Consider the following 25,352-nt stretch of genomic DNA (forward strand, 5'->3'; position numbering starts at 1 on the left):
ACCACTGAAGAAAAGACTGCTGGATTCAGGAATTTTTTTTTTAGCCTACTACAATGGCAATGCACATGGTAGTAGTAGGTATGGTTGCCCAAGACAGCCCTATCCGTTTGATTGAGACAGATGGGTCAGAGGGGGCGAGCTAGTTCTGCACCAGAAAGACGGGACGGTTTTCCTGCAGCACCATCCGAGGCCCTCTCTGTCCACCAACGCTGCCTTGCAAAGGGGCACTGCAACTGGGACGGCCCAGCACCAGCAGGATTCTAACCGTCCGCTTGAAGCGTCGGCTCCTCTCCCCACTGGAGTGGTACCTATTTATCTACTCGCACAGAACATGCTTTCGAACTGCTAGCTGGGGAGGAGCTGAGCTGAGTGACGGGAGCTCACGCAACGCTGGGACTTGAACCGCTGGAGCCAAGACCGTCTCCAGCGACACTAAGTCACCCCCGATTCAGGAGATGGGTGGGGTGAATCGGGTGACTGGAAGGAGGTCTTTCGGGGGTCGAGAACACCAGCATTTACCTGACTGACTGCTCAGCAACTCTGACAGATTGGTCTCCAGCTCCCCAATCCGAGTCTCACTGAATTCTTTCTCTCCCGTCAGAGTCCGGACCTGCGGGAAACCCAGTTGTGCCAGCCTGAAGGGCAACCTCCAAACCATTACAGAATCTGGAGGGACCTCGTAGGAACCTTACCTGTTCGGAGAGGAGCTCGACCCGCTGCTGCCAGATGCTCCCTTCCTCCTTCAGCCGCAGGACGTATTGATCCCGTTCGGTCTGCAGTTTTTGCAAAGACTCTGACAGCTGTTCAGCAAGGAAGAAGGAAAGAGAAGAGACAGGCGGTGCAAATAAGACTCTACCAAAAGAGTTGCCGAGGACGACTGCCACCGAGGCCGAATCCCCGGGCTCTTTCAGAAGGCATCCTCTCTGGACGTCCACCTTACCTGGGCAATTTGGCTTTCTAGGTTGGCTCTTTCCTCCAGGGCTGCCTGCAGCTGCTGGGCAGCGGCATCCGAGATCCCTGGCTGGCTTGAAAACTAGCAGAGGGGTAAAAAAAAAAAAAACACACACTATTATCGGAGTCCTTTTTTTTAAATATAAATTTTATTAGTTTTAATAGGGTTAGGGATAAGGATTGGGGTTTGGGTTAGGCTTTTCCAAGGTAACTTTTTCAATATTTAGCAAACAACATATTATCTGGGTACGTGTATTTAACTAAGAATAATCGATGTAGTTAATGATCATAAACAGTATTAATTAATCACTCAGTAGCCTTCTTCTTACTAATATACATTCAAAATTACATGTCACATTCCTTTCTCTTTGACTCGTTTTTCTAGCCATTGGTAAAAGTTATCCCATGTCCTAAAGTAGACTGAGTCTTCTTTCTCTTTAATCTCTAAAGTCAATCTATCCATTTCTGCGCACTCTAGAATTTTCTTAATTACCGTATTTTCCGGCGTATTAGACGACTTGGCGTATAAGACGACTCCCGACTTCGGAGCCGATTTGCATGCCTAGAAAGTCGTCTTATACCCCGGAAACTACCATAATTTCCGGCGTATAAGACAATTTGGCGTATAAGACGACCCTCAACTTTGGAGCCGATTTGCAAGCTTTAGAAAGTCATCTTATACGCCGGAAAATACGGTAGTTCTTCTTCAGTTGGTAAGTTTTCATTTTTCCAATATTGGGCAAATACAATTCTTGCTGCTGTTAATACATGTAGTATTAGATATCTGCAATTTTTCTCATACTTAGCTCCCATTATTCCTAACAAGAACAGTTCTGGTTCAAAGTGTATTTGTTTTTTAGTCATCTTCTCCAACCGTAAATGTATTTTAGCCCAATACCTTTTTGCTTTAGGGCATATCCACCAGATGTGGTAATAAGTCCCTGGCCTTTGTTTGCATTTCCAACAATTGTTTGAAGTATTTTTAAACATTTTCACTAGTCTCACTGGTGTCATGTGCCATCTGTCAAACATTTTGTATAGGTTTTCTTTATATGCCCTGCTTTAGTTAATTTTTCTTTCCCATCATTTTTGCCACTCTTTTAATTCTACAGTATGTCCAAAATTCTTTGCCCATATTATCATTGTAGAGTCCTTCTTGTTCCATCTTCTTCTCTCCCCTTATCCAGAAGGGATTTATAAGGTGAGCCTCCAGGGTTGGTGCATTAGTTAGAACAGTAAATTAGGTGGCTTAGCAGAGCCTACTTCATACAGTTCTTGGGGGCTGGGGGAATACTACAGGTAGTCAACCCCCCCCCCCAGGAGACAAGCTCAGGATCCAAAAAGAATTTGACAGACTTGAACAATGGGCCCTATCCAACAACACGAAATTTAATGTGGAGAAAAGCGAAGTTTTACACCTGAGCAGGAAAAACCAAAGATACAAATACAGGTTAGGCGAAACCTGGCTCAAAAACAGTAACTTTTGAGAGGGCCCTTGGAGTCCTAGTGGACCATCGCTTAAGGATGAGCCACGGTTAAAAAGAAGAGAAAACTTTGGACATAAATGTATATTAACCTAAGAGGGATTTTATTTTAAGTAGCATACTATCTTATCTCTTCTTTTTTTTTCCTTTTTCTTTTTTTAAGATATGAGAAATGTAAAAGTGTTGGGATGGCCTGCATGAGGAAAAAGACTTAAATACTCAAGCGTAATTAACTTTGAGAAAATCTTAACTGGTAAAAATGTTTTGAATACTGTGGGGAACATAAATATAAATAAGAATTTTGTAAACAGGATATATGAGGAGGCAATCAAGATGATCAGTTAGAAAAGAAGCTTCATATTGATGTGGCTGTTATTTGCAGAAATATTAGAAGAATGTTTACATCCAACTGCTATTTATCAAAATAAATGAGAATTGTTAAGAATATTATTGGAAGAAGGGAAAATCAAGCAAAACCTGTTATGTGGACTATAGAATTATAGAAACGAATTATTGTGTTTTGTTTTTTAAATATAAACCCAGACAACACGCTGTTTACCAAATATTAAGGTGATGATGTTAAAAAAAATCAATGAAACGTATTTTTTTAAAAAAAAGATGAGCCAGCAGCAGCCAAAAAAAAAGCTAATACAATGTGACTGTGGGGATGCTGTGATTGGTTGTGAGTCTTTCCCCCCCCCCCAGGGGAATGTGGTTGTTAACTCAAGGACCACTCGTAGTTACAATAACGCGGATACCTGCTGGATCACCAGCTCGGCCATTTCCAGTTTCTTGTGCAAATCTTCCACGTCCAGTTTCATGGCTGAGTTTTCAGAGAGCAGATTGCGTAGTTTCTCCGACAACTCCGACGTCTGCTGCTTCAGTTCTTCGTTGGTTTTACTAGGGGGAGGGGGCAACCGAAGAGAACATGAAGCCCCTCCTTCGTTTCTATAAACGCCCCCAGACAATAAAGCCAAAAGGAACGCATCTCACCTTTGCTTATACATTTCCAGTTTGAGGTTATCCCGTTCCTTGGCTAGTTCTTTGTTGTACTGCCAAAAAGAAGGAAAACGAATCAAAACAATTTAAAAGAAAAAAAAAGGGGGGGGGGAGACAAATCTTTCAATGGGAGAAGTGTCCCCAAATAAGAAATTGAGAAAGGTTGCAGCATCTCGCTCCTGGGAAGGGCATTTAAAATTAAGGATTTTATGTGTGTATGTGTGTGTGTGTTTTCTGAGGTTTTCGTGGGTGTTTGTATGTAGGTCTTTGGTTATTCAGGTTTTCTCCTGCGTCAAATTGGAAGTATCTTGGCGACGTTTCGACGAAGTCTCATTCATCATCTTCAGGCTGGGGTTTTCAGCTTCGTGCTTCTCGGAGCAATGCGTGATCGTAGCTGTGTTCACACATTGCTCCTAGAAGCACGAAGCCGAAAACACCAGCCTGAAGATGACAAATGAGACTTCGTCGAAACGTCGCCAAGACACTTCCAATTTGACGCGGGAGAAAACCTGAATAACCAAAGACCTACACACACACACACACACATACACAAATATAAATATATACATACACACATATACATACACACATTCCCCGGCATCTGTTGTTATTAGTATAAAATAATTCAAGTTGGTCAGCTGGCCCAGTTCCCTTTACTGCTTTGAAAAAATTAATAAAATAAAAGGTCGATTGGGTGGCTTTTATTTTTAAAGCAAGACCTCGTAATGCGATGCAGAATTGGGCACCGCTAAAAGCAAATTTTGCCGCAGCAAAATCCGCCAGGAAAAGCGGAATATTCACCAATACTCATCCCCAGTGGAAACATTTTGCCTTGCACAGCCAGAGCGGCTAAGATGATAACAGCTCTCTCTGCATTTAATGCCCTTCTTCTTTTCCCTAGAGAGTCAAGCAAGAGCTGGAGAAGGAAGTTCTTTTGGCTAAGGCCTCTGCTGGAAACAAGGTGTCTGGTTGAGAAAGGCAAGGCCAAGCGTGTGACCAATGGAGCTATTTTTTTTTTTAAAATAAATCCTAATTCCTGCTTGCTTTGCAAGCGTTTGGAGCAGGGAACAACGCCTGACTTCACAAAAACGGAAGCCACGATGTCAAAGAAGGCAAGGAGAGAAGAGGTGAATGTCTGGTGCTTACTTTCTCTGTCTGCTTCTGCTGAACGGAGAGGGAGGAGAGGGTGTATTCCACCTCGGAGACCCTCTGTCGAGATGACTGCAGCCGAGCGGCCAGGTCCTCAGCTTCTCCTGTCCCAGAAAAAAAAAAAAAAACAAGATTAGGGGCACCAGGACCCCAAAGCACCTGAGCCCCACAATGTCTACAGGATGCAGAGGCATTTCGGTAGCTACCGCCGGGCTGCTCCAAGAAAAGCAGAGGTGGACACGATTTGGTGCCATCACAAAGGTTCTCCTGCTTGAGCAGGGGGCTGGACTAGAAGACCTCCAAGGTCCCTTTATTCCATTCTACATTCCATATTCCATTCCATTCCATTCTTATTCTATTCTACATTCCATGTTCTATTCTCTTCTATATTCCATATTCTATTCTTTTCTACATTCTATATTCCATTCCATTCTATTCTTATTGTATTCTACATTCCATATTCTATTCTTATTCTATTCTACATTCCATATTCTATTCTATTCTACATTCCATATTCTATTCTATTCTATTTATTCTTATTCTATTCTACATTCCATATTCTATTCTACTCTATTCTACATTCTACATTCTACATTCTACATTCTACATTCTACATTCTATTCTATTCTATTCTATTCTATTCTATTCTATTCTATTCTATTCTATTCACAAGGAAACGGAGCTGGGATAAAGCTAGATTCAGCAGGTAAAACTGGATTTCTTTGGAGATGGGGCAAAGGGATCCAGGATGCTGGGAAAGGAGTATCAGGTCTGTAACAGCACCAGGTGATTAAATAAGATGGGCAAATAGAAGAACAGCAATCTAAAGCAGGGGTCCCCAACACTACCCAGGCTGCAGCCTGTTTGAAACTGGGCAAGTGCAAGCACTGGGCAAGCGCACTCATGTGAGCGGAGGACGCTCGCATGCAAAGCTCCATCCGCGTTGAGTGGAGGGCGCAGGCACGTCGGGCTGGTGGAAAGGTTGGGGACTGCTGATCTAAAGGATACCCACCTTCTTTCTGCCGGGCCGCCTGCTGTGTGTGGGAAAGAGCTGTCTGCAATTCGGACTTCTCAGAGACCAGGATGCCGATGGTCTGAATGTGGACCTTTCAAGGAAGCACAGGGGAAGGGGATGAGCTGAGGGACACGCCAGGAACCCAGCGAGTGTCAGAACGTGGCTTCCCACAAAACCGTGAGCTTCTTCCTCTGGGTCGCAAAAAGCTGGCAGGATAAGGGATGGGAGGCTGGTACCAAAAGGGAGCATCTACCTGCAATTGTTCTCTTAGGGTGGCTTGCTCCTTCGCAAACCGCTGATCGAACCCTTTCTTCTCCTGTGGAAACACAATTTATTTATTTAGAGAATAGAATAGAATAGAATAAAATAGAATAGAATAGAATAGTAGACGAATAAAAGATGAATAGAACAGAACAGAGCAGAATAGAATATAGGAGTAGAATATAGAATAAAAGATGAATAAAATAGAAGATGAATATAGAAGATGAATAGAATAGAACAGAACAGAGTAGAGTAGAATAGAATATAGAATAAAAGATGATGAATAGAACAGAAGAGAGTAGAATAGAATATAGACAAATAGAAGATGAACTGGAGAGAACAGAGCAGAACAGAATATAGAAGATGAACAGAACAGAGTAGAGTAGAATATGAAAATAGAATGTAATATAATATAGAAGATAGAATAGAACAGAACAAGAATTGGAAGGGACCTTGGAGATCTTCTAGTCCAGCCCTCTGCTCAAGCAGGAGAACCTATACCATCACAGACACTGCTTTATTATATTCAGATATTGCTAGAACTGCTCTGGTCCAGACGCAGCGTTTAAAAGCTTCCTATAGTCCAGTGGTTCTCCACCTGTGGGTCGGGACCCCATTTGGGTCAAACCACTATTTCACGGGGGTCGCCAAACAACGCAGTCTGCCATTTTTCCCCCCTTTTCCTTAGCTGTGCTACTCCCTTTTATTCTATTGGCTTTTGAAAGCCCATAGAATAGACTCTCTTGAATAGAGTCTAATTCTATTGGCTTTCAAAAGCCAATAGGAATTGTCCAGGCTGTCTCTGCCCTGCTGAGCCCGCCAAAAGTCCCATTCTGCAAACGGTGCTGCACCCGTTGAGTAGTCCTCGACTTACGACCGGTTGGGGGGGGGGTCGCGGCATTAAAAAGGTTGAGAACCACTGCTATAGTCCTTCCACAAACAATTTTTCAGAAATGCTGGTGAAGAGAGGCTGGGAAATAATCCTTGTAGAGTGGTCTCTGCTCCCTTATATTTTTACTACTAAGCTGGCGCTCGTTTTTATTGGGTGGACTCAGTTATTGCCGTGCTAACCCATATCTGGTTTGGAAACACATGCTAAAGTTTTATTATTTTTTTTTTAAAAAAACCTAAATGAAAAGGAGTAAGGTTTTTCAAAACAGGGAGAGAAAACTCCTTAGCTCAGCAGACTAAGTTCAAACGAAATGGCAGAATTATCCTGCACGTGGAAGGACAGGAACAGGCTGACACAGCCCCAAGCAGCAGCTTTTACATTAAGAAAATGAACACAAACAATCGGACCACTGTAACTTGGGTCAAAAGCCTCACAAATGTGAGGAATGGAAGGGGGGGGGAGGGAAGTGTGTTTTGTTCTCCACGCTACAAAAACCCGTTCAGACCGAGATTTGGGTCTGGAATTTGGGTGGAATGGTTCCATATGAAGTGGGTTGTCATTTTTACACATCTACATTTACCCCGGGGGGTAAACGCAATTTCACAATCCATAGGATTGGGGGGGGGGGTTTTCCTACAAATTAAGTATCGGTAAAGCAGTTGAAACCCTCCCAAAGGTTTAGAAGATAGAAGGCGGGGGGGAAGCAAAATAACCACATTTTTGTATCTCTGAAACATATCTTCCTCCATTACCTTCTCCAACTCATTCGCAATATCTTGGTTCTGCTGTTTCTGTAGAAGGAAAACAGAGACACAAGGATCACTTCTGAAGCGAGGCAAGGCTGGCTAAGGCTTTTGGGGGGATCAGCACAGCTCGGGTGACAAAGTCAGGGCCAGCAGAAGCACCCCAACCTGGGACCCCCCCTCAATCCCCGCTGTGTTGCAACAGAAATGAATTTCGGGGTATAGGCGACAAACATTTGTTTAGCAACCATTACCACGGCACCGAAAAAGGTGACTTGGGATTTATGTGCCTGCCTGGTCCAGATACGGACACCGTTCCAGCGTAAAGGACTTCACAACCCACCAGAGTGGGAGAAGAGAGAGGGGGGGAAAATGAGAATTCAAAGGAAAAAAATAAGGGGGAAAATAAACAGCACATGCAAACAAGGTTTCAAACACAGCAAAGCCTCTTTGCGACCCGGAAACAGCCCTTAGTTGCACGGAAGACGGCAAGTAGGAAGAGAAGCGGCAGTAAGCGATGCGACAAAGACGGTCCGCGTGGGCTTCCTCACGGTGCCACAAGAGTAGAAGAAGGGGCCGGCTCATTTTAAATTTGGGTCTAACAAGCTCTGCTCTTGCTGAAGGAGTCAATGTGGAGTTTAAGTGATGGAAAACCTGGGCTGTTATCTTCTGGTGAGCATGGGTTTCAGGATCTCTCTTGGCGTTGGATTTGACTTTTGAACCGGCTTCCACTCTGCCTGACTTGGAATCAACTTCTGATGGGTTGAATCTGGTTTGTGATGCTGGGCTTGTCGGCTGGAAAGCCAGCAGCCCCGGTTTGAGACCTGAGCTCCATGGGATGGCTGAGCTCCCGTCCTCGCCTCAGCTCCTGCCCAACCAGCAGCTGGAAAGCATGCCAATGCGAGTAGATAAATCGGTACCACTTTGGTGGGAAGGTGAGAGAGCTCTGTGACATCATGAGCACGGAAATGTCTTCGGACAGCGCTGGTTCAAGGGCGTTGAAATGGAGGTGAGCAGCGCCCCCGATACTCAGCAGCAACTAGAGGAGTAAAATCTGCAAGGACTCCTTTATCCTTTTACCTGCAGCTTCTCCTCTCCCCCAAAGCACCTGCGGTTTCTTAAGTTACCTGGCTGCTTCTATTCAGCCCACATCCTTCCTTAGTTCGTGGCAAATTTCTCTCCTGGCAAACTTCTGCCTGTCCTCCAACTTGCCCCTTTCCGACAGTTCTGCAACTAAAAGGCCGAAGGTGAAATTCCTAATAGTATTGAAACTGTAGGGGGATTCAACAGACAGGTTGAGGTCAACTTGCTTGAAGCAGGGTGCCGTTGGGAGACAGGCAGAAAAGCCCTAGCGGCGAATGAGACCAGGCAGGGCCTAATGCGGAGATAACTCAGTCAGCAATTGGCCGGTGAGCCCTTTAGACACAGGCTGGGTGTGAAAACGTAACCCTGAGCCAAGTTTTAATTGGGGTTCCAGGTGCCAAAGGATGCCGGTTAACTGGTCACGCGGCACACCTTGTCTTGTGACACCGTGAAAGGATGGAGTCCAGAGAGCGGAGAAGAACAGCCAGCCAAAGCCAAGTCGGTCGGTCTAGTTGGGTTCCTTACCATTTCCTCTATCTCTGCTTTGAGTTGTTTGTTTGTTAAATTGCTGGAGTCAAGAGCTACTGCCAGCTCCTGGTAACGGGTCTGACGGGGTACATGCAGACAGCCAGCAGTGGAGGAGGAGGAGGAGGAGGAGGAAGAACGAGAAGAGGAGAGAGGAGGGGAAAAAAGGCAAAACACTTTTTTAAAAAAAGAGGGGAAGAAATTCAGTAGTTTTGCGCCACTCCTCCCCAATAAAAGAACCCCAAACTCATCTTCCTCTTTCTACACCCTAAAAGCTTCATCCCATTTCAAAGTCAAGGCTGAGGACCGATTCAAGATGCAGCCTTGAAGCTCCGTCATGTAAGGCCCGGCTGAAATTCTGACCCAAATTTAACCTCGTGTTTTCCTGCCAAGGGGAGGCATCTCTGGAACTCAATGCCTCTGCCCCAACCCAAGCTCTTCTAGTAGGGAAGGCAACCCCCCAAAAAACTCCCCCAAGCAGCGTGCCCAAAGGCATTGTGGGAGCTGCAGTTTGAGGGGGATGCACCGTGGAGGGCCGGTGAACAAAAATACAGGCTGGACTTACCGCCATCTCTTTCATATCCGCCGTCGGCAGGACGTTTTCTCCGTTGATGTAAGTCGTGGTCTGCAAAAAAAAAAAAAAAAAAAGGTTAAGGATCACAGCAAGGACCTGGATGCACAAGCCAGATTCCGTTCTCACAGCTCAACTGGCATTTTCGAGGCTGTATCGAAATATACTACTGGCTGTTTTTAGCCCATCAAAGAATTTAAAAAAAATAATAATAATAAGCTGAAGGATGTTTCAGACAGACTGATTGGTTGTGCCGACTCCCTTCTCCTCCCAATGTGGTTCCATTTTCCTGAATCCGATCTCTGCTTAGGAAGAGGGGTATTTCTTTCTTCTGAAAAAGGCTAAGCGCTGAAAATATTTCCACGCATAATTGCCACGGTCCCTCTGGCACAACTGCTTTATTGTTTCACTGTCAAGCTGCCTGGACTGCCATTGCTCAGAAATGGTGTAGGGTTTCCTGCTTGGACGTGTGTGTGTGTGTGTGTGTGTGTGTGTGTGTGTGTGTGTGTGTGTGGACTGGATGACCTACAAGGTCCCTTCCAACTCTGTTATTCTATTCTATTCTATTCTATTCTATTCTATTCCTATTCTATTCCTATTTTCTACCTATTCTATATTTTCTATTCTATTCTATTCTACTCTATTTTTCTATCTATTCTACTCTACTCTATTTTCTATTCTATTCTATACTATTCTATTCTACTCTATTTTCTATCTATTCTATTCTATTCTATTCTATTCTATTCTACTCTATTCCATTCTATTCTATTCTATCTATTCTACTCTATTTTCTATTTTATTCTATATTCTATTCTATTCTACTCTACTCTATTCTATTCTATTTTCTATCTATTCTACTCTATTTTCTATTTTACTCTATTTTCTTATTCTATTCTACTCTATTTTCTATTCTATTCTATATTCTATTCTACTCTATTTTCTATCCTATTCTACTCTACTCTATTTTCTATTCTATACTCTATTCTATTCTACTCTACTCTATTTTCTATCTATTCTATTCCATTCTATTCTATTCTACTCTATTCTACTCTATTTTCTATTCTATTCTATATTCTATTCTATTCTACTCTATTTTCTATTCTATTCTATTCCAATTCTATTCTACTCTACTCTACTCCATATTCCATTCCATTCCATATTCTATTCCATTCTATTCCAAACTCTGATTATCAGGAATTCTTATATATCTCGAGCGAAGAAAATATTTTTACTTCAGAGTTGAATATCGAGTTCTTGACATCATCAGTGTTGGGTGGGGAGCTAGCTTCTACCCATTGCTACCTTCTAGCACTGATGATGTTCCCTAGACGGGTCATGAAATGTCTGCAAGGAAACAACCCAGCTCAGAGAGCACTAAGGACCCCATAGTCCTCCTCTTCCCCCCTACAAACCTCACTCCCTTCTAGTACTGATGATGTTAACTAGTTGGGTCGTGAAACGTCTGCAAGGAAACGACCCAGCTCAGATAGCACCAAGGACCCCACACCCCTGGTTTTGTTTCTGAGCTTCCACTTTGCGTAAGAGAAATAACCTAGAGAGTCAAAGGTGGGCCCCTGGCCTCTTACCTGGCTGACCATGCCGTTCAGCTGTTCAGAGAGCTTCCGGAGACTCTCTGTAGCCGAGAGGGACCTAGAGGAGAGACGAGGGGTGAATAAGGAAGCTGGAACCACCCGTCTGCTGTTCGGTGGCCAGGAAAAGAGAATGGGGTGGAAGCGAGTCTGTTGTAGAAACTGGAATCAAAGAAACATCGCTCACCTATTTTCCTCCAACACAGTATTATGATCAGTGTCACAGATCTGTGGGAGAGAGAGAGAGAGAGAGACACGCAATGAAGCCACAAGATTATACTTCACAGTCCACGTAAAACAGAGAGAGACATAGAGAAGTCTTCACGGTCACCGTCGCAAATAAAGGCACATATACGTGTTCCAGAATAATGTTGCAAGATCCAATCCGGGTCGGTCGCCGGGACCGGAATAGAAACAGAACAGAATAACAGAGTTGGAAGGGACCCTGGAGGTTGTCTAGTCCAACCCCCTGCTCAGGCAGGAAACCCTAGACCGTTTCAGACAAGTGGCTGTCCAGTCTCTTCTTCAAAACTTCCCGTGTTGGAGCATTCACAACTTCTGGAGCCCATCCTCAGGGAACTTCTCTCTAGCTTATCAAGTACAGGCAGTCCTTAATTTACAACGGTTCATTTAGTGGCCGTTCAAAGTTACGACGATGCTGGAAAAAGCCACGTAGGACCGGTTTTTCACACTTACAACCGTCGCAACACCCCCATGCTCAGGGGATCAAAGTCTGGAGCTCTCGGCAACCGACTCGTATTTATGACCGTCGCAGTGTGTTGGGGTTTCACGCGATCCCCTTTTGCGACCTTCTGACCAGCGACGTCACATGGGGGGGGAGCCCGATTCGCTCAACGACCGTGTTACTGAGTTAACTGAGGCGAGGAAGGTCGCAAAACAGAACTAAACACACTCTTCACAACGGAGAAGTAGGAACATTGGGCTTAATTCTGGTCGTACGTAGAGGACTCCCTGCCCTGAAAGAAGCGGACGTCCACCCACCTGTGACAGCTGCCCGTTGCCAGGATTTGGAGCAACAGAGGCAGGCACGTTTCTGCTGTTAGGCAGCAGGGAGACGCCAGCAGCTAGGTCGCCATCGTTGTGGGCCTGTCAGAAAACACACACCACCACAAGGATTAAACCCACCAGGCAGGGGAGAAGGAAGTGGGTGAGGGCAGTGAGGTATAGCTTCGCTCGGAAACTTGTCCCGGAAAGATTATCCTAATATCCAAACACAACCCCCCCCCCAATCCTCTTACGGCCCAAAGTCAGCTAAGGTCCCAGGCAGAGGCTCAGCCTGCCGCTTCAGAGGGCTGCTACGTTAGTGGGGAAGCGAAACAAGGCTAAAAGGGCTCCTTGGTTTGAACAGCAACCAAACACACACACACACAAAAGGGAAGATAATTCTAATCTAGCAGAAATGGCTAAAATCTCTGCTTATTTAAAGGATCATACACAAGAAAGATATATTATGGCATGGCGAAGATGGGATAGATTATATTCAGATGAAATATAGAACTAAAAAGTTCCACTTATTTTACGATGAAATTTTAAATAATAATTATTATTAATAGCATTTTATAATGGAAATTATTTAGCTTATTTACTGATTATTCGGGGGGTTGAGATATATGTTTTCTGAGGTTTTCGCGGGTGTTTGTATGTAGGTCTGGTTGTTCAAAATGTCGCCAAGACACTTCCAATTTTACGCGGGAGAAAACCCAAACAACCAAAGACCTACATATATATATATATATTACCTTGAATGTAAGAGAGAGAGCCTGTGGCTTAGAGGTTATAACAACTGCCTAACATGCAGATAAGCCCAGGTTCGAATCTCAGAAGAGTAAGTCTGGCTGAAGAGAGTTAAAGGAACTCGAAATAGCTATACCAGTTCTCTCTTTATTCTATATTGGGCCTGCGTTTCAAAGCAGCTGCTCTGCCTTGAAAAGCCAGGTCATTTTTTTTTTTTTTTTTTTTTTGCCTTTGTAACCTGAGCCCAATTAAGGAACAGCCGGGCAAGAGGAACTACAGCAGGAAAGCAGGAGGTTAAAAATAACTCCGCACAAACCAGCGACAACGGCATTGGCATTCCCGGAATGGGGAACCACAAAAGGCTCTGCCACCTGCCCCCCTCCCAAAGAACAGCCCGAGGGGCTCAGCCCGGATTGGAAGCAGGACGGATGGCAAGCCAGCCGGACCGGTTCTGAAAGCTGCCTCACCTTCCACTTGTCCAATGTAGGTATGGCTACCCCATTGGAGCCATTAAAGTCGGACACCAGCACCTTCAGAAGGCTCTCAATCTACAGGAGCAAAAGAAGAAAAGAGGAAGAGAAAGAGCTGAGAAAAAAAAAGAGGGGAAAAAAAAAAGGGACAGGAAAGGACGTCGATCCCCGGAAGCGAAAGGAACGAGAGACCAAGAAGCGTGGCAGGAAAAGTTAAGAAGGAACTTGCAGGCACATGTCCGTGGAGATTCTCACTCATCCAGGCGTCCCAAAGGTGCTTTTTTTTTCAGGAGGCAACCAGACTTTCTGTTTTTTCTTCGGAGACGTTTCGCTTCCCATCCAAGAGGCTTCTTCAGCTCTGACCGGATGGTGGAGGGAAGGAAAGGATGCAAAGGACCAGCGGTCTGCAAGGAGTATAAATCCTTCCGTTCGACACCATCCGGTCAGAGCTGAAGAAGCGTCTGGGAGGAGAAGCGAAAGGTCTTCAAAGAAAAACAAGGAAGTCCAGTGACCTCTTGAAAAAGCGCCTTTGAGCAGCTGGCACATGGTTTCTGGCGGCAAATACAAAGGGGAGACACTTTTGTCCTGACTTCCCAGGAAGCAACTGTTCATTCAGTTTGGTCTGTTGTTTCTTAACACCACAGAGAAGAAAGAAAGAAAGAAAGAAAGAAAGAAAGAAAGAAAGAAAGAAAGAGAAAGAGAGAGAGAAACACATACAGTTCTTGACTTACAACAGCTCATTTAGTGACTGTCTGAAGTGACCGCGGACCTGAAAATGGTGAATTATGACCATTTTCCACCCTTATGATTGGTCCCTGCAGTCACGCGATTAAAATTCAGACGCGCTCGGCAGCTGGCGCCTATTTATGACGGTCACGGTGTCTCGAGGACAGGCGATTCCTCCTTTGCGAGTTTCTGACAGGCCAAGTCAGCGGGGGAAGTCGGATTTACTTAACGACTGCAGCGGTTCCCTTTACCAACTGTGGCCAGAAAAGTCGTAAATTGGGGGCAAAGCTCACTGGAACAACTGTCTTGCTTAAGCCACGGAAATTTTGGGCTCGGTTATAGTCCTAAGTAGAGGAGTCCCTGCACTTGGATCAGCGACACAAGGTGAAAAACTCCATCTTGAAGTCGGCAAGGTGGCCAAGATCTGACACGCAGAGGGAGCCTTTGCTACAACCTAATGGTCATCTGGAGATCAGCAGCTTGGAACTGGTTGCTCTGCTTTAGGAGTGGGCAACTATGGACTTCAACTCCCAGAATTCCTGAACCAGCCATGCCCCGCTTTAGAACCTGGGGACTCCAACTCCCAGAATTCCTGAGCCAGCCATGCCCCGCTTTAGGACCTGGGGACTTCAATTCCCAGAATTCCTGAACCAGCCATGCCCCTCCTTTAAGACCTGGGGACTTCAACTCCCAGAATTCCTGAGCCAGCCATGTTCTACTTGAAGCAGAATCCAGGAAGCAACTGACATTGGAGCAGTTGACAAGAAGCAAACTTACATTTTCAGGAGATTGCACTCCATCATTAACAGGCATCTCTGGGTGACTTGTTTCTTTACTCCTCCGTTTCTTTTTGGCCCCCACTGCCGACACGGGGCTGTTTTTCTGCTGATATTCTTTCAGCTGAGAGAGAAAAAAAAAGGAAAACGGTTTGAAATTAAACTCATCTGAAGTTGGAACTGTCTCCAAACAAAATTAAAATCTCATAGAAAAAGGTACCCCAGGAGGAAGAGGAGGAGGAGGAGGAGGAAGAAAAAGACTAAATTTGAAAAACTGCTGGTAAGGTTAAACGTCCTAATCGGTTCCAGTCAGATGAAATTTTAACAGTTTTAACGATGATGTGGTCGCACGCTTTCACAAGCTCATTTCCTGTCACATCCAGAGCAAAAGTGGCAAGGAAAAATGGCCAGATATATTTTGGAAAATGTAAACCGGCTCATAAAGGAGTCAACGTAGTCTTCAAACAGCCTTTTTTTTTTTTGTCCAACATGTGAAACTGACATTACCCTTCAACCCAAATTTTGAAGGCATTTACTCTACCTTATTGTGTAACATATTATTCTTATCGATTAGATTTATCCTGCTCACCCACTCCAAAAGCTTGTAATAAGGTAGCCCTCAACTTATGACCACCACTGACCCGAAAATTTCTGTTGCTACGTGAGACATTGGCTAAGTGAATTTTTGCCCCATTTTACGACCTTGCATGTCGCCGTGAAGTGAATCACTGCAGATGTTAAGTTAGTAACCCGATTGTTAAGTGAATCTGATTTCCCCCGTTGACTTTGCTTGTCAAAAGGTTGCAAAAGGGGATCACGTGACCCCCGGGGACACAGCAATGGTCATAAATATGAGTCAGTTGCCAAGTGTCCGAATTTTGATCACATGACCCTGGGGACGCTGCAACAGTCAAGTATGAAAAACGGTTGTAAGTCACTTTTTTCAATGCCTTTGTAACTTAGAGCATTAAATGAACTTTTGTAAAGTTTGAGGACTTCTTCCATGTGGACAGAACCCACAGTAAGCTGTGTCTGCTGAAGACTAGTTGAAACCCACACAGCAACGTTTAAAAAGAAGTATTTAAACAATCTATTAAGTACATCCGGATAGCTAGATATTCAAGAGTCCGCTATTTAAAGCATTTTTTTTTTCCAATTCTATGTGTAATCCTTTACGTCCAGAAGCAGTAAATGCTCCAACACTGGAAGTTTTTAAGGAGAGACTGGACAGCCATTTGTCCGAAATGGTGTAGGGTTTCCTGCCTGAGCAGGGGGTTGGACTAGATGACCTCCAGGGTCCCTTCCAACTTTACTACTATTACTATTACGTATAAGCCGAAAAAAAGAATCAAAACCCACCCTGTTCTTCTGAAAACGAGGCAATTTCTACCTACAATTCAGAAGTCCAAATGGAATAGTTAGGAGATTGCCACTGTTTACATATTTCTCATAAAGTTTGACTCAAGGTTGCAACACAGCCACAGACAACAAACAAATACTCAGCTTAACGCCCTAATAGTCTACCTTGTTATTTGATTTACTCCTTTTGGTTTGAAGCCAAGCGTGTCTTTGTATCAAACTTGCCCTTGAAATTTTGCGGAGGCTAACTTTAAACTCTTTCTTTGACACAAGACCAAAAAAAGAAAAGAAAGAAAAGAAAAAGCAGGGCTCTTTCCGTTTTATCACCAATTTCACCAGACATAACAACTGAATAGAACAGAGATTGGACGGGCCCTTGGAGGTCTTCTAATCCAACCCCCTGCTCAGGCAGACAATCCTATACCATCCCAGTCAAATGGCTATACAACCTGTTCTTCAAAACCTCCAATAACATGGGAGGGAGGGAGAGGAAGAGGGGAAAAGAAGGAAGGAAGGAAGGAAGGAAGGAAGGAAGGAAGGAAGGAAGGAAGGAAGGGAAGGAAAGGAAGGAAGGGAAGGAAAGGAAGGAAGGAAGGAAAGAAGGAAGGAAGGAAGGAAGGAAGGAAGGAAGGAAGGAAGGAAGGAAGGAAGGAAGGAAGGAAGGAAGGAAGGAAAGCAAAATAACAGACTTGGAAGGGACCTTGGAGGTCTTCTAGTCCAGCCCAGTGCTTCAAGCAGGCGACTCTATACCATTTCAGACACACGCTTGTCCAAGCTTCTCTTAAAAACTTCCAGTGATAATTTAGTATTATGCTACCCACCAAGCTGAATGAAATTCACCACTTACATTCAACAGCCAGCCAGCCAGCTAAGAAACTCATGTGACTTACAGAGAGTCAAGTCAAATATTGACAAATTTCTCTACTTTGCTTACTGGGCCTTTTACAAAATAAATATCCCAGGCTCTTAAGGTAGGGTTCTACTCTTTCCGAGCAGAGGACGATATAAAACCAGGCTAAAAATGCATAGTTTTCTAGAATCCTCCATCTTGCACAGACAAGTCAGCCACCCACGCAGGGCACACATTCAATAAACCCTCTGCTAAGAGGCCGGGAGCTAATCCTAAACTGATATTCACATTAGGGGACAATTTCACTACCTCGGCGTTATAGTGACCAATTTCAAGGGCCAATTTTCAGAACCACACACGGCAGCTGATTTTCAAGGCATTCCTGATGATCCAGTCGTTAGTTCAGAAAGCACTGCCCACATGAACGGGCCAGTCTTCCTAAATGCCTCAAAATAAGCACATACCGCTGATGGGTTTGTCTAGTTTATCCAGGAGTTTGGAAAAATGCCTGGAGTTTTGGAATTTTGGAAAACTCTCACCTGATAACATTTGACCTGGTTTACAGCCCTTTAGGTTTCAGGGTATTGTCGGTTTAGCCATGAACACATCCAGGAGATAAAACTATAAAATTATCCTATGGAAGGTACCCTTCAAAAGGAACAACCCCCCAAATTATTATAATACAAATAGTCCTCGATTTACAACAGTTAACTTAGTGACCATTCAATGGGAAAAGAGACTTACGACTGTTTTTCATGCTTAACAGCCATCACAACATTCCCCACAGTCACATGATCAAAATTCAGATTTATTTATTTTTTTGCTACTGACTCATATTTATGACGGTTGCAGTGTCCTGGGGTTCTGAGAAGCAAAGTCAATGGGGAAGTCAGATTCAATTAACATCCGGGTTACTAACTTAATGACTGCAGTGATTAATGTAGCAACCGGGGCGAGAAAAATCATAAAATGGGACAAAATTCACTTAACAAAGGTTTCATTTAGCCGCAGAAAATTTGAGCTTCGTTGTGCTCGTAATTCAGGAATTTGGTGACAGATTCTAACTAAGCTTTGGATTAGAATAACTTCCCAGAAGCAAAGTCAATTCACTTAAGTGCAACGATTCGCTTAACAATCATGGTTACAAACAAACATCATAAAATCAGATGCGACTTACTTAACAATCCCTTTGCTTAGGTGCCAAATGTGGTCGTAAGCTGAGGACTGTTTGTCTGAGGTTTAAAAAGATGCAGTTCTCTGCCCCGCTCTTAATCCCCAAATTGTAAAAGAAATATTTTAAGCAAAAGCAGTCTTATCTTCTCCCCAAAACTAACCAGCTTGTATCCCAGCTCCCTTCTATTAAATCATGAGGGGAAGCCCTTTTGGGGAACACCATTTATGGTTTTTGTTGTCCTTCCTCCCTCTGGAAGCACACTGGGCACATCTTTGCAAAGTGGCAAATAAAGGGAGGGGCATGTCAAACTTTTAGCCCCCCCCCCACCAAGAAGGCCTAGAAGTGCCTTTGCAAGAAAGCCCCCCCCCCTTTTCTAAGCTTCATCTGGAGGGGCTTCCCTCCCAGTTTGCAAAGGGATCTATTGGATCCCAGAGGAGGGGGCTGATTTATGGGGAGGGTCTCCCAACTTCACCTCTGCAGGCACCCGTAAAAGCAAACCCCCCCCACACACCCCCCTTTGAATACAACTTCCACCAGCCTCCACCCCCTCCAATGCTTTCTCTCCCACCTTTGCAAAGGGATCTACTGGATCCCAGAGGAGGGGGCCGATTTAGGGGGAGGGTCCCCCGATGACATCGCCAGCCTGACCCTTCCCTCCTACTCCTCCGCAGGCGCCCATGAAAGCACCCCAACCCCCCCCCAACCCAGGACACCCCCCCCAGCCTCCGCCTTGGACTACAAGTCCCATCAGCCTCCACCCACCCCCCAAAAGGCCACGCTCCCCGAGGGGGCAGCTGTCCCTCCAGCATCCCCAGAAGACCTCCGGGACGAACAGCCCGGCCCTTCCCCCCCCCTCGTTCCCAGGCGCGATCAGGCCCGCGGGGCGGGGAGGATGGGAGTTGTAGTCCCCGAGGCTGGGAGGATGGGGCTTGTAGTGCTGCCGGGGGTGTGTGTGTGTGGAGGTCGGAGGAAAAAGGAGACCGGGAGAGTGGGCGTCGTCTCTCCCTCAGGGCCCGGGGCGGAGGGCGGCTCCTGAGAAGCCAAGCCAGGCCCGGACTAGGCCCCGCCGCCTCAGACGCAGCCCGGGCCGGCCGCCCACGGCCTCCCGCCGCTCGCTGACCTTCTTCTTGGCCGCCGCCAGCTTGTTCTGCCTGCTGTCGTCCGCCATCTCCGCGCCGGGCCCGGCCACGTCAACCCGGCAGGCGGCGCAAGGCGAAGCGGCTGGGCCGGACCGAGGCTCCTCCCGCCGCCGGGCCAGCTCCGCCACTCCGCGACTGCGCAGGCGCGGAGGGGCTGCCGTGCGGCCAATGGGCGGGAGGCTGGGCTCGAGACGCGTCCGGCTGGGCTCGAGACGCGTCCGGCTGCTCTTGCGCAGGCGCGGCGGGGAGGCGCATGCGCTCCTCTCCTTTCCGCCTTTAATGGCCGCCCTTCTCTGGCTTCTGGGCGCTGTTTATTTTACCTTTAGAAACGTATGCTGCTTTTTCCTCACGTATAATGTTGCAATGAGAAAGGGGTTGTTTTTTTTAAAAAAAGGATAAGAAAGACTCAAGGGAAACGGCCGGGGGGAAATCCAGCGGGAGTCAGACTGGGGATGATGGGAGCTGGAGTTGGTGGTAGTGGGGGGGGGGGCGAACCCACAGCTCCCCCAGCTCTGGAGCCACCTTGCCCATCATCCGCAGAGCAGGAGCGGGGCAAGCTTGGAGACTCAACAGAGCTCTTCAGGGGGCTGTGGGGACCTGTGAGTTCCTCCACTCCAGCTCCCATCATTCCCAACCTGACCAGATGGGGGATGGAGTCCCTTTGCCCTGGAGGCGGGTGGGGGGGTGGCTAACATTGGGGAAGGAGATTGCAAGTTTGCAAAGACCCCCCCCCCAAAAAAAATCAGGAGCTTTTGTGAAGAAGCTGCTTGCTGAGCTTGACTGGAAAAATCTCATTTTTTAGGGTTCCCTTTGAACTACGTCAGGTTCAACCTGCTGGGCTGCTTTCCACAAATTTATTATTTATTCAATATATATATATGGTTTTGCGGAATCATTGGCAGGTTTTTTTGCTTTCGACAGTGGCTTAGGGGAGAGCCGAGGGATGCATGTTCACAGCTTTGCCAGCACCCCTTTCAAAACTTTCCCCCCCCCATAGCAACCTCGAAATGCCCTCTAAGTAATTCAGAGCAGCCCTTTTGCAAGCCTTCTTAGCTAACCAAGGCAAGGCAACATCTGCCAGATGGCTGGTGCTTTAGGTCCCTTCCCACTGAGTCATTCTGTAATCAGGTTGGCTCACAAGAGAACAGGATTAAGGAGGGACCTCATAAAAAGAACATGTTTTTTCTCCTAGAGTTGAGCCGCCCCAAGTCTGCCACCACTGCAACCCAAGTTGCACTAGCCTGCAGCTTGCATGTTCATAGAGGAGCATTGCAGAATATTTGGCTCTTGCTGGGTTGAATTTCCAAGGTGCTTTTCCAAATGGAAAGGAAACTGCTTGAAAAAGAAAGGCAGGGTCTAGATGGAAAAGGTGGGAATTGGGCAGCAGATACATGGAATAAATTATTATTTTTATTAGTGTAAGGTTGCACCATTTCACCTAATATCCCAAAGATGCTTTTTCATGAGGCAACTGGACTTTCTTGTTTTTCTTTGAAGACATTTCGCTTCTTGTCCAAGAAGCTTCTTCAGCTCTGACTGGATGTTGAAGCTTCTTTTGGATGAGAAGCGAAACGTCTTCAAAGAAAAACAAGAAAGTCCAGTTGCCTCGTGAAAAAGCAACTTTGGGGTAACTATGACCCGGATAACTTGAGAATCTCCATAGAAATTTCACCTAATAGTGAAGGAATCCATAATACAGATTTAACCAGGGTTAAATCCTTCATTGACTTTTTAGGCACCACCTTATCATGGATGTCATTATTATTCCAAAGCTCCCCAGTTATTCCTAACACTAATTCCTAGTTTAACAAGGTCTAAATTTGGTTTTTAGTATGATGCTTGCCTTGGCAATTTTTTTGAAGGAACTTGACTTTCTGTTTGTGGTTTTTAGTCTGTTTGCCTTACTGGCCTCTATTATGTCTATTATGTTTAAATCCCTTGTACCTTGGCCATTGTTGTCTTGTGTTTTATTTTTAAATCCTTACTGTTTTCAAAAAATTGCAATCTTTTTATGTCACAGCTTTGGCAGAACACACTTCCTGCATGAAATAGGGTGACAAATCTCCAGCTTTTGGACTGCAACCCAGCAACCAAGATGCTTATGAATTACACACACCCGTGAACTGCAAAAATCCATTTATTCTTTCCGTTCCCCTGACAACTGAATCCCCCAGATGCAGAAGGGAAAGGAGGTTGTGGACTGCAGTTCTACCACTGGCTTGGAAGATATTCTGGCTAAACAAGAACATGAATCCCCTTTGAATCAAGGGGGCAGGCAGAACCTGGGACTAAGGGGGAAAATCTCCCCCAGACCTTTAACCTGGAGGTAAGAACGGTTTAAATCTTAAACTTTAATTCATTTCTTGACTAACATGAGGATTCAGGTTTGTCCTGACTCATTTGAAGAACTTTCAAATTCTTTTCTTAACCTTTTTTTCTTTTTCTCTTTTAATTCAGGACACCTCAAGCAGCCCAGAGAAGTTGTAGTGCAAGCTTTAAATCTCCAGTAAGTGTCTGCAAAATGAAATCTCTCATTCATCTATAGAATGTGTCTGACATTCTAGGAATGTAGGAAACAATCTAGATTGGAAACCCACAATTGTAGTCCAGATTCCTTGAGAAAAACCTCTGTAGCCGATTCTGATAACATGGCCAGGATCCTGGTTGTTATCTCTTGGTTGTAAACCAAGCAAGACTAAAAGTTACATTCAACAGGTCAAAATAGATTTACACAGGCTGATTGGCTCTGTATTGCTTTGCATTCATAAGATTAAATCGTATCATTTTTTTAAAGGTAAATCAACATTTTTGGACACTCTTGATTTAATCTTCTTAGACAACACTAAGCTGTAAAACCATGAGATATTATCGGTTGGGTTGGATTTTTAGTGAATAGGGCAAGTTTCAAGCTAAGAATCTTTTTGCAGGATATACAAATCTTTTGCATGTAAATAGGATCGCTTGGAGTCTCGACTTATTTTTTATAAGGAAAAAAAAATATTTTGATAGCCTTGATATTGTCAGGAAATCTGGAGAGAGGGTGGAATAACATTTTTCAGAGAAATAAGTACGTTTTTCTTGGCAATAGATATATACTATATAGGACTGAGTAGATTTTGGCTCTGTCTTTGTGGTGTTCATCCCCCATCCCAACTGCTGATAGCTGTGAAGCTATTCTAGAATCTCACCCCCGGTACTGAAATGATAAAAATGTTTAACATTGTGTTGTCTTTCTCTGCTCAACAGGTTCTTCCTCCAAAGAGCTGTCAGCCTGCCGATAAGGATGTCTTGCAGCATGAAATCGAAGAGCTAAAACACAAGGAACTTGCTCTGGATCAGGAGATAGCACAAATCAAGGCTGAGTGCGTATTTATAAGTGTTTTGCATACAATGACATCTGTTTCAGATTGTGTGGTTGGGCAATTGCAACTTGACTGCAGCAGTTTCTTCAGGGGAAAGTTGTTGTTAGTTGCGAAGTCGTGTCCGACCCATCACGACTCCATGGACAACATTCCTCCAGGCCTTCCTGTCCTCTACCATCTTCTGGAGTCCATTGAAGCTCATGCCTATTGCTTCAGGGACTCCATCCAGCCACCTCCTTCTCTGTCGTCCCCTTCTTCTCTTGCCCTTCATCTTTCCCAGCATCAGGCTCTTCTCCAGCGAGTCCTTCCTTCTCCTTAGGTGGCCAAAGTACCTGAGTTTTCACTTCAGGATCTGGCCTTCTAAAGAGCAGTCAGGGTTGATCTCCTCTAGGACTGACCGGTTGGATCGCCTTGCAGTCCAGGGGACTCACAGGCGTCTTCTCCAGCACCACAGTTCAAAGGCCTCAATTCATTGGCGCTCAGCCTTTCTTAGGGTCCAGCTTTCACAACCATTGAGTTAATGTACACAGGCCAAACATACTGTTTTGGGGAATGGATTGCTTTGGATGACTCCAAAACCATTTCCCCCCCCCTCTGGTAAATTTGGGGGGGGGCAGGGAGTGAGAGGCTGTTTTCCACAAAGCTTTCGAAGAACCATTGGATGACCCCAGCAAAGCCAGATTGCCACAGACTAGTGAATAAAGTGGAATATTTTAAAGTTCCAGTATCTCGGGAATGGGGTTTGGCACCTGTTATTAATTTAAGCAAGGCTGGGGTTACTAGAAGACAGGAAAGTACATATAGAGTCATAAATATTTTTTCTTGAATCTTGTTCCTCCTCCGACAGCTCTTAAGAATCACACTTCTGGTTTGTCTTGACTTTTCTTATCTTTTGGTTTTTTTTTCCCAGAGGATACAGCCTGGAGGAATTGGAAAACCACATTTCTCTCCTTCATGAATACAATGAGATAAAAGACACGGGACAAATGCTTTTAGGCAGACTGGGTAAGGACTAAAATAGAATCAGGCTGGGTGAGTGGAGGTACTTTTTCTTTTTAACTTTAAACATTCTCCTTTGGAAATCACAAAGGTGGTTTTTCAAGAGGCAACTGGACTTTTGTTTTTCTTTGAAGACCTTTCGCTTCTTATCCAAGAAGCTTCTTCAGCTCTGACTGGATGGTGGGGAATGGAAGGATTTATACCTCTTGCATACAGCTGGTCATTTGCCTTATTTTAGAGAGTCGTTGAAGCCATTTGGAGGTTTACCTATGTCCTCAGGGTCACCTGAACAGTGCAGATGGGTGCTGCAGGATGTTTTCTGCCCGGTGTCCCCTCACTGTTGAAGACAGGCACAAGTTGTTGGGGATGAGTCTGTGTTGTCTGAATCTCAAAGTGAAGCGCAAATGGTTCCTGTAGTCTGCACTGTTTTCTGGAAATCTGTTCATACTCCCGCCCCATTTGAAGGGTGTTACCCACCATCCAGTCAGAACTGAAGAAGCTTCTTGTGTGAGACAGTCCAGTTGCATCTTTGGGATAACCGTGACCTGGATAACTGAGGATCTCCATAGACATTCTCCTTTGGAAAGTGAGTTTGGATAATTTGGCATTGTCGTTCATCACCTGGTGCCTCTTAAGATGCATGCCAACATCTGGACTTGCAGCTGTTGGGGAGAGTGACTTAAAACAGCTGGGGCTTGGTCTTAATTGCTCCAGACCCACAATGCAAATTACAAGCAACTTTAATGAAAGGCAAATAATCTGGGACGTGAAATCATAAAACTGGGCTGCACAGATGCTAGTCTTTAAAGAAAATTAAGTTTTATGAGAGAGAGCTTGGTGTACTGATTAAAGGCGCTGAGCTATAAACTCGATTTGCATTAGCCAGGTCAGTCAGCCCTAGGAGAAAGAAAGGGGAAAAAATAAAATAAAAATGAAGAAACATTGCCAAGAAAACTCTACTCATTTGTCCAGATGGTCACAAAAGTCAAGATTGTACGCCGCCCTGAGTCCTTTGGGATTGGGCGGCATATAAATATTTGTAAATAAATAAATAAATAAAGATTGACCCTCCCCCAAGGCACAAAATTAAAAAATGCACAAAAGTCTTAAGAATCCAGTTTAATGATTACAGAGTTTGTGGAAGTGATTTACTGCCTCGTGTTGTTTTCTCTTTCTGTGCTCCTTTACGATCTTCTTTATCTGCTTTCTCTCCTAGCTGCAATCAGGGGCGTCACCACCAAAGACCTCTACCCTGAATTTGACCTGGATCTGAATGATTAGGAGGAATGTAAAATGTGACACACACACCACCTAGACTGTGGAAATATAACGCGTGGCGAAAAGGCAATCTCTGTAAGTTCATTATTCCCCCAGAAATATTATTGAAACAGTAGCTTTAACTTTGGGGCATTAAAAAAAATCATTTAATGGATGGAGAAGCTGTTGGACTTATTACCACCGTTTGGAGACGGACAGAACA

The 25,352-nt window shown here is 44.9% G+C and overlaps 2 protein-coding genes across 7 annotated transcripts in view; one reads left to right on the forward strand and one right to left on the reverse strand.

The window, feature by feature from the left end:
• The window catches only part of GOLGA2 (golgin A2), a 29,408-nt gene extending 9,767 nt beyond the window's left edge, over positions 1 to 19,641 (reverse strand). For 2 of the 6 annotated variants that reach the window (XM_039321591.1, XM_039321592.1), the window contains exons 1-17: positions 19,493 to 19,641; positions 14,991 to 15,113; positions 13,485 to 13,565; positions 12,265 to 12,369; positions 11,450 to 11,490; positions 11,260 to 11,323; positions 9,668 to 9,727; positions 9,103 to 9,183; positions 7,504 to 7,542; positions 5,852 to 5,914; positions 5,596 to 5,689; positions 4,581 to 4,687; positions 3,429 to 3,487; positions 3,194 to 3,335; positions 941 to 1,033; positions 693 to 800; positions 520 to 610 (exon numbers count right to left, since the gene is read on the reverse strand). In XM_039321591.1, coding sequence (XP_039177525.1) covers positions 520 to 610; positions 693 to 800; positions 941 to 1,033; positions 3,194 to 3,335; positions 3,429 to 3,487; positions 4,581 to 4,687; positions 5,596 to 5,689; positions 5,852 to 5,914; positions 7,504 to 7,542; positions 9,103 to 9,183; positions 9,668 to 9,727; positions 11,260 to 11,323; positions 11,450 to 11,490; positions 12,265 to 12,369; positions 13,485 to 13,565; positions 14,991 to 15,113; positions 19,493 to 19,540 — 1,399 coding nt within the window. In that variant the 5' untranslated portion in view covers positions 19,541 to 19,641. The remainder of the gene's footprint in view (positions 1 to 519; positions 611 to 692; positions 801 to 940; positions 1,034 to 3,193; positions 3,336 to 3,428; positions 3,488 to 4,580; positions 4,688 to 5,595; positions 5,690 to 5,851; positions 5,915 to 7,503; positions 7,543 to 9,102; positions 9,184 to 9,667; positions 9,728 to 11,259; positions 11,324 to 11,449; positions 11,491 to 12,264; positions 12,370 to 13,484; positions 13,566 to 14,990; positions 15,114 to 19,492) is intronic. The other 4 variants (XM_039321597.1, XM_039321594.1, XM_039321593.1 and 1 more) reach the window with 3 other exon arrangements.
• Positions 19,642 to 19,712: 71 nt separating this feature from the next.
• Positions 19,713 to 25,304, forward strand: SWI5 (SWI5 homologous recombination repair protein). The gene is made up of 6 exons (XM_039321526.1): positions 19,713 to 19,841; positions 21,532 to 21,837; positions 21,969 to 22,017; positions 22,758 to 22,873; positions 23,784 to 23,878; positions 25,089 to 25,304. The coding sequence occupies exons 2-6, from the start codon at positions 21,686 to 21,688 to the stop codon at positions 25,151 to 25,153; spliced, it is 477 nt and encodes a 158-aa protein (XP_039177460.1). The 5' UTR covers positions 19,713 to 19,841; positions 21,532 to 21,685; the 3' UTR covers positions 25,154 to 25,304.
• The last annotated feature ends 48 nt before the right edge of the window (positions 25,305 to 25,352 follow it).

This window comes from Crotalus tigris, unplaced genomic scaffold (assembly GCF_016545835.1).
Source record: "Crotalus tigris isolate CLP2741 ecotype Arizona unplaced genomic scaffold, ASM1654583v1 scf7180000023746.1698619, whole genome shotgun sequence".
NCBI lineage: Eukaryota > Metazoa > Chordata > Lepidosauria > Squamata > Viperidae > Crotalus > Crotalus tigris.